A 10,460-nucleotide genomic window follows, 5' to 3' on the forward strand; every position below is an offset into this window, starting at 1 on the left:
TCAGCCCCGCCCTCTGCCACCCGGGAGCAGGCCTAAGCCAGCAGGTTGATATCTCCCAAGGGGTCCCAGACTGCGAGAGGGCACAGGCCAGGCTGAGGGACCTCCCCCCTTCCCCCCCCTCGACCCCCCTGAGTGCACAAATTTTTGTACACCCAGCCTCTGGTACAGATATAAAAAGTATTTTAATGTTGTTGGCTACAATTGCATATATCTATAATAATAAAAGGGTAATATGCTAATTAGACCAGACAGCCAAACGACCTTCCGGACGTCCTTCCAGATGAAGCCGTGGAGGCGGGGGCTGAGGCAGAGGCAGTTAGGTACAATCAGGCAGGCAGGCAGAGTGCTTAGGGGCGATCAGGCAGGCAGACAGAGGCAGTTAGGGGCTATCAGACAGGGAGGCAGGCGAGTGGTTAGGAGCCAGCAGTCCTGGATTGGGAGAGGGTGCAGGCTGGCTGAGGGACACCCCCTGCCCCATGCAGGAATTTCATCTGGATTGGGAGAGGGTGCAGGCTGGCTGAGGGACACTTCCCCCACCCCGCCGCAGGAATTTCATGCACCAGGCCTCTAGTATATATTAGTGTGTGTGTGTATATATACAGTTCTGTGTTCATTTTGATTAAATGATTTTGGTCCTCATTATAAAACATTTTTCCTGCTGCTTTGCATTACTTTTTTTGAGTCATTGTGAATTTTGCTTTGTTGGGTATTAGATATTTTTATGTTATTGTAAATGTTCTTGAGCTTTATTTTGAGGTGCAGTTAAATGACATTTAAACAGTATGATTCTTTCCAGGCTTGCTTTTAAGGTTTATTAAGTGAGACCAGGGTAGCATAATTTGGGAGCATAATTTTCCCCATTACTAAGTCAATACCCTGACACCTTACAGGGTATTACAGGGTTTTGTTGTTTTATTTTTTGTTTTTTTATCCTGGATGGTGATAAACTGAACTATTCCTGCCTCTATGTGAGGCTGGCGAGTTTGCCCTCTGAGTTTTTCGAGTGGTTTCTTCCCTGCTTTGTGTAGTTTCCTCAAATGCATGCCCTCTTCAGTTTGTGGGGAAATGGGTTGTTAGCTAGTTGCTAAAGTGATTCAGAAAGACTCCTAATGGCAAACAATTGGCTTTGATCAGAAGGGTAGAGGGAAATGTAATTGATGTCATGTCCTTAAAAGAAATAAAGTTGAATGCTAGTGATGTAACTAATTTCTGATTTTTTTAAACTTAAATTATGCTGAAGAGCTTGGATTTTGTTATATTTTATTGTTTTCTATAATCCATACTGTTTACATTGAAGTCACACATCTTTGTACTCCTCAGTTCTCCCACTTGTGATGTTACTTGAAAGGATTCCTATCTGTTAACGTATAAAAATGATCTAGTGGAGAGCAATGGGCTTTATTATACATACAGTACTTAGATATCAATGTAGCATGTCATTATATTTATGGTTCTTGACTGGCATTTTGGAAGCATAAATACTCAATTGTGTGCAATACAAAGGCATATTGCAGCTGTACTCGTAAATTCATAATTGGTAGGTGGTGAAATATTTATTTAAATAGGTTGGATAGATATTTGTTTAATAGCCTATATTGACACAGAAAGTAAAATTAGAGCTTTTTCAGATTTTTTTATAAGTCATTATTGATTTTTGATACTTGCTATTGACAAAGGAGATTGTACTCTACTTTTAGAATTAAGAATGATTTCTCACTTTTATAATCTCACAAAATTAATTGAAAGTGTGTGTTTATATATTTATTTTTATTCCTAGACAATAAACTTAGGAAAATAAATTTGCCACTCAGCTAAAGGACCAAATTATTTCATTCCTAGATCTTATTACTTTTAGTCTGTTATGAAGCTTCCTATTAATTTAGAAACTTGTAACAGAAAGCATATGCTTTATAACACCTTTTTAAGAGACATTTTGGGTATTAATTAAATATCTCACCGATTCTCAAAGATAGTAAGGGTAACTCAACACTAATGAGGACCACTTAAATCTCAGGAATATTTTTGTACTACCGGAAAAATACACCCTTGCAATTAGCATGCTAGTGTTCGGATTAGGCATTGTCTTGAGTGTATCTTTTGATGAAAATGAAGGCATTCTGTTGAATAAGTTTTAGCATAAGGGCTATATGCAGCATTTGTAATAGATACCATTATTTAATAGAATATATGTGATAATAATTACAATTATCTACATTCTGTTTTATTTTAATTAATGTAGTGAACCAATATATAGAACTTGCTTTACCATTCAGTTTATTAGTAATCATTCTAATTATCTCTTCTTTATCCATCTGTCCCTATTACCCCTTTTTTTTCCCACTTACAGCTCTATGCCATCCCTTGGTTTCTCACCATGTTTACCCGTAAGTATCATTTTCCCTTTCCTTTTGCTATTATGTTAGCTAAAGGATAACTCCATCCTTCTCCAGTATATTTACAGTAGTATCAGCAGATTTAATTACATAGTCACTCATATGTCTAATGTAATAGAGTCTGGTGGAAAAAAATATTAATTGTTCTGACTGCTGAATATAAAAACGAGTATCATATTGAATGAAAACCTGTTTTACATATTGTGACATTCATAAAATTTATTCCTTCTATTGAAAAAGAAATTAATATTAACTATAGGACTTACATAAAGTTTTGGAAGGCAACTTTTACAACCACATTAGGCTTAAGTTTTTACAGATTCTCTAATAATAAATTATTTCCTAAACTAGAATTCCTTTAGAAATTAAACAACTTATGTGAATGTGTGATACTTTTACCAATTACAATGTTAATACAGTGATTATTCTGCTTAAATATACACACATGATAAGTGAAATACAGTATTTGAAGTAAATCTGTATGCATTGGCCTGGAAAATATCTACAGGATTATTAAATGAAAAAAAATTGTGAAAAATAGAAAATTGCTAATTGTATTTTTTATGTGAATTTAATAAAGTATTTAGAGTGCATAATAGAAATGAAATAATATTAAAATTCAGCTGGTGAATAAACTTATGAGAATAATATTATTATCTGGAAAATTCTAGGAAGAAATATGTTGTCTGGGACAACTACACCAACATTCATAATGATGGTTAGAAAATGTCATGTGTTTGACCAATCTGATTATCAATATTTTAAGATTCCTTAGGAAGCAATACATTTACAAAGCCAAATAAACATTTTATAAAACAGTTTGATAGTACATGTTCTTAATAGTTTTAACCATAAAGTGATGGTCATATGTCTAGTTAAGCAGCTTGTTACTGTTTTAATTTTTATTTTGTAATTAATTTATTTATATTTTGTCACTTTACAGATGTATTTCCACTGCACAAAATTTTTCACCTCTGGGATACCTTGCTACTTGGAAATTCCTCTTTCCCATTCTGTATCGGAGTAGCAATTCTTCAGCAACTGCGGGACCGGCTTTTGGCCAATGGCTTTAATGAGTGCATTCTTCTCTTCTCTGATTTACCAGGTACAGATAGAAATAAATGGAATCACTGAATGAAATTTAATTATAAGATAACAAGACATTCTTATACCAATTTGCACAAATCATCCTTTAAGCCCTCAGAAGCTCTTCTGCTTGAGCTTCGTCCCTCTGTAAGTCTTTCCCTTGAATACTGCCTCTTCCCCCGGCCCAGCATTGTAGGTTCATTCTAGCTCACTCTGGTTTACTTTCATGTCACTTGCCATCAAAAGGGTACAAGAGCCAAGGGTAATACCCTATTTTCCTTTTTGCTTAGGACAGACCTGTTTGACTTCAGCTGATAGAGAATAAATAAAGGCCTCTTGGGAAGGTGTTTGAGAATCTCTATGTATATAGAGATGTAAATCATTTGAAACTTGCTTTCTCCTATTGATAGCTTCTTGCTAACAATTTGACAGATTTAGAAAAGGAAACAATGTCCTCTTGGGAGGGCCAACCACACTCTAGGGCAGTGGTTCTCAACCTTCCTAATGCCGCGACCCTTTAATACAGTTCCTCATGTTGTGGTGACCCCCAACCATAAAATTATTTTCGTTGCTACTTCATAACTGAAATTTTACTACTGTTATGAATCATAATCTAAATATCTGATATGCAGGATGTATTTAGGCAACCCTTTTGAAAGGGTCGTTCAATCGCCATAGGGGTCGCGACCCACAGGTTGAGAACCGCTGCTCTAGGGAAACTCCATGTCCCATAATACAGGGTAGTAAGTTAAAGCTATATATTGTGTTTAAGTGAGGAGTTTATAAATTTAGGAGTTGAATGCTTAAGTGTAGAAATGGTTGAAAAGATGAAAGTAACATGGTTACTAGGATATAACAATCTGTGGAAGAAAAAACTGAACCAAAATGTATTTCAGGTAGAATTCTACTTTATTCAAACAGCATTTTATTGGCTCCAGTCCTTCTGCTGAATTTATTGCTGATCTCTGTATTTTCAGGCAGGCACAAGGGACTGCTGATAATAAACACTTAAAATTACTCAAGAGATAAATTTGCCTAAAAACCAAAGAACAAAAGAAAAGCACATTAGGTTATATATTTATTAATTACTCTCAAGAGAAATAATAAACCTGCTGCCTTTCCTGATTTTTTTTATTCTTTAATGCTTATTGCATTTCCTATTTATTTCTCCCTTCATTGTAGGCATTAAGCAGCAGAGATGATAGATGCTTAGTAAAATGTGCTAGTAATGGCATGCACATATCATGGATTTGAAAGGCTGAGTGAATTAAAGTAGGAGCCAATAACATATTCTGTCATCTTTCCCCCTTTGAACTACATTACCAAGATCGTGTTTTTAAAATATATCCATTCATTTATTCAACAAATATTCATCGATTTCCTACTAGGAATGTGTGTTTATAATAAGTGTATGTGTATGTAAGTCTGTAATTTAATAATCTTATTTCTGGTTTATCTTTTTTTTTTTTTTTTACTGACCCAGAGAATTCATGCATAATTATTTAAAGGTGATCCAATGGTATCCTGTAACTGTGGCTGACACGTCTAACTTTGGTTATCTTAATTACATGTGCTATTACCTTCTAGTTCCAGTAAGTTACTTGCCTGGCTGGTGCATTAGTTCTTTAATTTTTCAGTGAGGGAATTCAGCTTTCCTCTCAGAATTGCTCTGTAGAATCAATAAGATTTGGAATGTTAGGTGTGTGGATGTATTCCTATACCCTAACTAAGGTACTGAGTGGGGAGTAAGTTAGGAAATGGGTGAGTGGGCATGGCACTAGGAAAGATAATAAGTTAAGTTTTAGATATGTGCTTAAGATGTTTATGGGATCTAGATTGAGAAGCTGAGGCACTATTAGAGATTTTGAGTGACAAAATGACAAATATAATTTGAAGATTAGTCAGAGACTAAAATTTCCTCTAATATCCTTCTTTTTTGTCTCCCCTGTTATCTTTGGGTTTCCCTAGAGATTTCTTTTTAAATAAGTTCTTTCATTTGTATTACCCTTTATCAAACAGGAGCCCTATTGATATGTAGGTAAACTGTAGGGAAGGGTAAGTGTTTTGTAATCCTCTAATTAGGTCTCAGTCCTTTATGAAGCCTGTCTCTGGGTTGTGACCTTCTCGGGTGCTTCTTAGTGTCTGCCCTTTAGATGAGACAGGAAGGCTGGAGGGAGCCAAAGTTGGGTATTTCCCTTCCCCCAGGTCACTTAGGCTCTGGTAAAATGGTTCCCATGCATGCAGGCTTTGTTACAGAGAACAAGATGATCTGGGCATATTTGTAAATGCCTCATTTTCCACTTTCTCTGGTGGAAGCAGAAGACTTTTTTTATGATCTTTATGATATTTAAAGCACTTTAAGATATATAGTTGTCTAGACATATATTAAGTTAGACATGTAGCTATTTCCTGTGCTGTTTATTCAATCGAATATTTTCTCCCTTTTAGATAGTGTTCCTCCATCTGTTCACTTTGATCATATTTTCCTTTAAATCCTTGAATGTATTTATAGTAGTTACTTTAAAGTCCTGTCTTCTATTTCCAATTCTGGATCATCTTTTGGGTCTATTTCTATCAACTTCTGTGTTTCTTCATTATAAGTCATATTTTTCTGCTTTGCATATCTAGATATTGTTTATTATATAATGTATATTGATAAAGATACATTGCAAGGAGTCTAGGTTTTATCTCCTTTTAAAGACTGTTAAGTTTTGTTCTGCTAGATAATTAAATAACTGCTAGGTCCTTTTATTTATGTTAATTTGGTTTTAGTCTCTTTTAATTCTCTCTTAATTCATGAATGTGGCATGTCGAGGTTTTTAACTAAATACCCAAGGTGATCAATGGGAAATCTCACTTATTGGACCAGACTCCAACATCTCTCAACAATTACTCATCTTTATGGTCCCTCAGCACTTACCATTCCTTAAGTATAGTAAGTCCAATTTTAGTTCAATTGAATTCAATAAACAGTAGGGTGGCTTTAATGGACCTGTTGGCATGGAGAAATATCATTTAGCCCTAAACCTAAGTGTGTACATTGCTAAGTCTCATGTAGTGAGTTCATTTCAGAAACTAGATTGTGAGTAGGAAATTTGGGCAAAGTCAATAATCTCTAGTTGTACAACTCTGTATCACTTTTAGAGTTTACAAAGATTTTAAAATATTTTATCTTGTATAAATATCACAACTATGTTAATAAGTAGTTTATTTTATCTCCATTTTGCTCTTGAAGTGATCTTGTGGAATGCTCATTATTATGTAAGTTAATAACTGGCATTTGGAGTCCAAGTGCAGTACTTTTCACTATACAAGATAACATGTTTTTTGTTTACAAAGTAAGTTTTTGGAGGTCAGAACAATTCCATGTGCAGTTTCAAATGGTTCATACTAGTAACTTCATCAGTTCAGTTCTGATTTCCTCAGAAACTCATTTTTAACTATGAAAATGGCAATAGCTGATAGTAGATAAAACCGTCAAGTAAAATACTAGCCATTTTTTTCTTTCCACATGTGTGAGCTCTTTCTCAGTGAACAGCAAATAAAATTCCCATAAAAAAAAAGTTTAACCTAGTTTTAATATAAAGCATTACCTCCACAACTTCTCTTATTTATTTATTTTTTTAATATATTTTATTGATTTTTTACAGAGAGGAAGGGAGAGTGATAGAGAGTTAGAAACATCGATGAGAGAGAAACATCAATCAGCTCCCTCCTGCACACCACCTACTGGGGATGTGCCTGCAACCAAGGTACATGTTCTTGACCGGAATCGAACCTGGGACTCTTCAGTCCACAGGCTGATGCTCTAGCCACTGAGCCAAACTGGTCAGAGCAACTTCTCTTATTGAAATAAGTCATGTATTCTAGTTGTGGTTTGGATATACAAAATGATTTATCTCCCATCCTTAGCAGCTCTCCTGGCTACTTATTCCCTAACTTCCTCACAGACACAACCATGAGCTTGGTATCTCAAACAATAACTATACTACTGTTAACTACAGAAGAGAGCTGTAGAGTATGTAGCCTTCTCATACTTTTTCCTTCATGTCTGCTCAGAGCTTTATAGATCATTAATATTTATTATTGAATAATATTACAAGTACTTGGACTTTGAAAGATAGAAAAGAATATTTTTTAAAAGACGATCTTTTTCTAAAGAGAAATTACCAAGAGCAAAATAGAAAATTAACCTATATTCTAAGTGTGTTTAAAACAAGAAGGCAGACTAACTGGAGTGTAAGGCCTGATGCTTTTGTTGTGTTGTGTTGTGTGTTTTTTTATTTTAATTGAATTGCTAAAATTTTTCATGTGTTTTATATATCTGTAAGTTTATCTATAAAACCTCGGGTTTGTACTATATGCTGGAATAATCTTATTTCTACTTCATAACATTCTTGGGAATTAAGTAATATCAACCCTAGGATTGAGAAAAGAGATGCAGAAAAATGAGTTGGCCAGAGCTATACAACTTGTAGTAATTGAGTTGAAATTCAAGCCCAGGTCATGCTGCCTCCCATGTTACTGTGCTTTACCTTATATCATTTGTTCTACTGCTTTCTGAGAAGATATATTAACTGCGAGAAAGCTGTATAACTCATAACCTAACTTTCCCAACCCCTTTGAACCAGAGTCTTTAAAGCTTAAAACTTTTCTAAGTAGGAATGACAAATTGTACACATATGATTATCTCTCCTCTCCTCTGAAATATCACTGAAGTGACAGTAAGAGAATGAAAAAAAAAAAGACTATACACAGGTATAGTCTCTGTTTCTTATAATGCTACCGGTTGTTAACTATGAACACAAAAATGCTATTATGTAAAATTCCTATCAAAAAAGTAAAAAGAACAACAAGAATGTAAGAAGAGTATGAGTAGACAAGAAATGTTGCCAAACATTTGGAAGATAGCAATTCCACCAGACGTAACTCACTTAATAAACCAAAGAAAACTGAACCCTTCCTGCAAAGGAGGATACCAGCAAGAGGCAAGCCAGTTCTTGATGCAAAGCACCAGCCTCAGGAATTGAAAATGAATGGAAAATTGGACAGAAAACTAGAGAGAATCAATTGAATGTCTGCATAGAAATAGTGTCATTCCTCCCACCCCTACAGATCTTTGCTCTCACCAAGAGTCTACTCCTGACACTCGGAAGAAAACTTAAAGATAGGAACTGATGTAGATTATGTGCCCTGAGGCTTATGCAATGTGAAGAAGCAGCCTGTTTAAGATGATATCAATTACAATACAAAAGTGGGTCATTAAGAGGATGTTTCAACTGAGGAAAGTAATCATAACCAATTAATTACAAAACAGAAAAATAATATGTTTATGTATTAAATATCTGGCATACCTCTGTATTTTCTCTCTCTCTTTTTTTTTTGGCTTCATACTCTTCATATAACAATAATTGTGCTATATTTTCATAGAGAAAATAGATAACACCTTTCCACTGGCCAGGTTAGTTGAAATTTGTTTTTGTTTTGTTTTGTTTTTGTTTTTAATATATTTTCATTAATTTCAGAGAGGAAGTATGAGGGAGAGAGAGATAGAAACATCAATGATGAGAAAGAATCATTGATTGGCTACCTTCTGCAGGAGCCTGCAACCTGGCAATGTGCCCTTGACTGGAATCAAACCCGGGACCGGGACCCTTCAGTCTGCAGGCCTACACTCTATCCACTGAGCCAAACCAGCTAGGGCATTTTGTTTTTTGTTTTATTGATAGTAGGAATGCATAAAACATATAACAACACAGGTATAGTCTCTGTTTCTTATAATGCTACCGGTTGTTAACTATGAACACAAAAATGCTATTATGTAAAATTCCTATCAAAAAAGTAAAAAAATAAAGAAGTTAATGGTATACTTATAACTGTATCTCTAACATTATCAAGTATACTTTCAGAAAGAATGTATTTCTCTTTTGATCAGGCATTGCTGATTACCAGATTCTCTGCTTATAAGTTTGTATGTTTAATGTCTGAAAGACCTTCTCAGTTTGACTTTTGGGGCGTGTACATAGCAACTGTGTTTCTCCTACCCATAATCTGGTGCTGGAACACATTCTTCTTGTGCTACAACCTCTGCTTCTGTATAGTGGGTAGCAGAAGTACTGCAGGAAGTCATTCCTAGAACTAACAATAACTTTATACTATCAAAAATAAACAAAGCAAGATACTAATGTGGTAAGGGTAGGTTTTAGTCAATAATATACTGTTGCAATAAGGAGGTGTTCACCTTCAATTGAACTCAACTTCAATTTGTACAGAAGTGACTGGACATTTTAAAAGGAGAATGAAGGAATAGGGAGGTAAGTGACTAGAACTCAGAAGATTCAGCGAAGTGAAAAATTAAAAAAGTTTGAAGGGGGATATTGGTTCCTGGGAAGCCTGTCTGGGTTTGCTAATTGGCACTTTTGAAGTCAGATCTCCACCTTCTCAGAGACTAGGAGACAGGGACCCCCTCTTCAGGTGTTGCCTGGAACAAGCAGTACATTCTTTTGGCAGCCTTGATTTTTCTCAGGCAGGCACTTTAAGAGGGGCAAAGGTCATCCTAGGGTTGTGGCCTGGAACTATTATAAACTATGTTAGTGTTTTGTTCAAGTCTTTCATAGGCCAAGGTGGAGGCATAGTCAAGAAAGGACATAAAGAAGCCTGGCTAGAGTTTGGTCAAGGAGGAAGTCTTTTTCAATACCCCAAAGTGATTATAAATCATAGAAATATATCACATAAAACCAAGCTAAATGTATTCCTAACTTAGCTTATTCTTAATTATATCCACAGCCACTATAATGTTGCCCAACATAAGAGGAAGCATAATGGAGGGGGAATGGGAATAAATAAAGATGGCAGTCTTCACTGATTATGGTTTAGATATCTTTATTTTTGCAAAAACATGACCAAAGGTAACAGTAAATTTGGTGAGGTATTCTTTGGGGTAATAGAATCAGAGAGTCTTGAGACCAAGGAGTCAAGAGC

General features: G+C 35.2%; 1 protein-coding gene across 2 annotated transcripts in view; it reads left to right on the top strand.

Annotated features, from left to right (window-relative positions):
- Nucleotides 1-10,460, top strand: part of TBCK (TBC1 domain containing kinase) — a 175,128-nt gene that overhangs the window by 106,336 nt on the left and 58,332 nt on the right. For both annotated transcript variants that reach the window (XM_006778899.2, XM_015558092.1), the window contains 2 exons: nt 2,348-2,384; nt 3,337-3,498. In XM_006778899.2, the coding sequence (XP_006778962.1) occupies nt 2,348-2,384; nt 3,337-3,498 (199 nt within the window). The remainder of the gene's footprint in view (nt 1-2,347; nt 2,385-3,336; nt 3,499-10,460) is intronic.

Source organism: Myotis davidii, unplaced genomic scaffold, assembly GCF_000327345.1.
Source record: "Myotis davidii unplaced genomic scaffold, ASM32734v1 scaffold967, whole genome shotgun sequence".
Lineage (NCBI taxonomy): Eukaryota > Metazoa > Chordata > Mammalia > Chiroptera > Vespertilionidae > Myotis > Myotis davidii.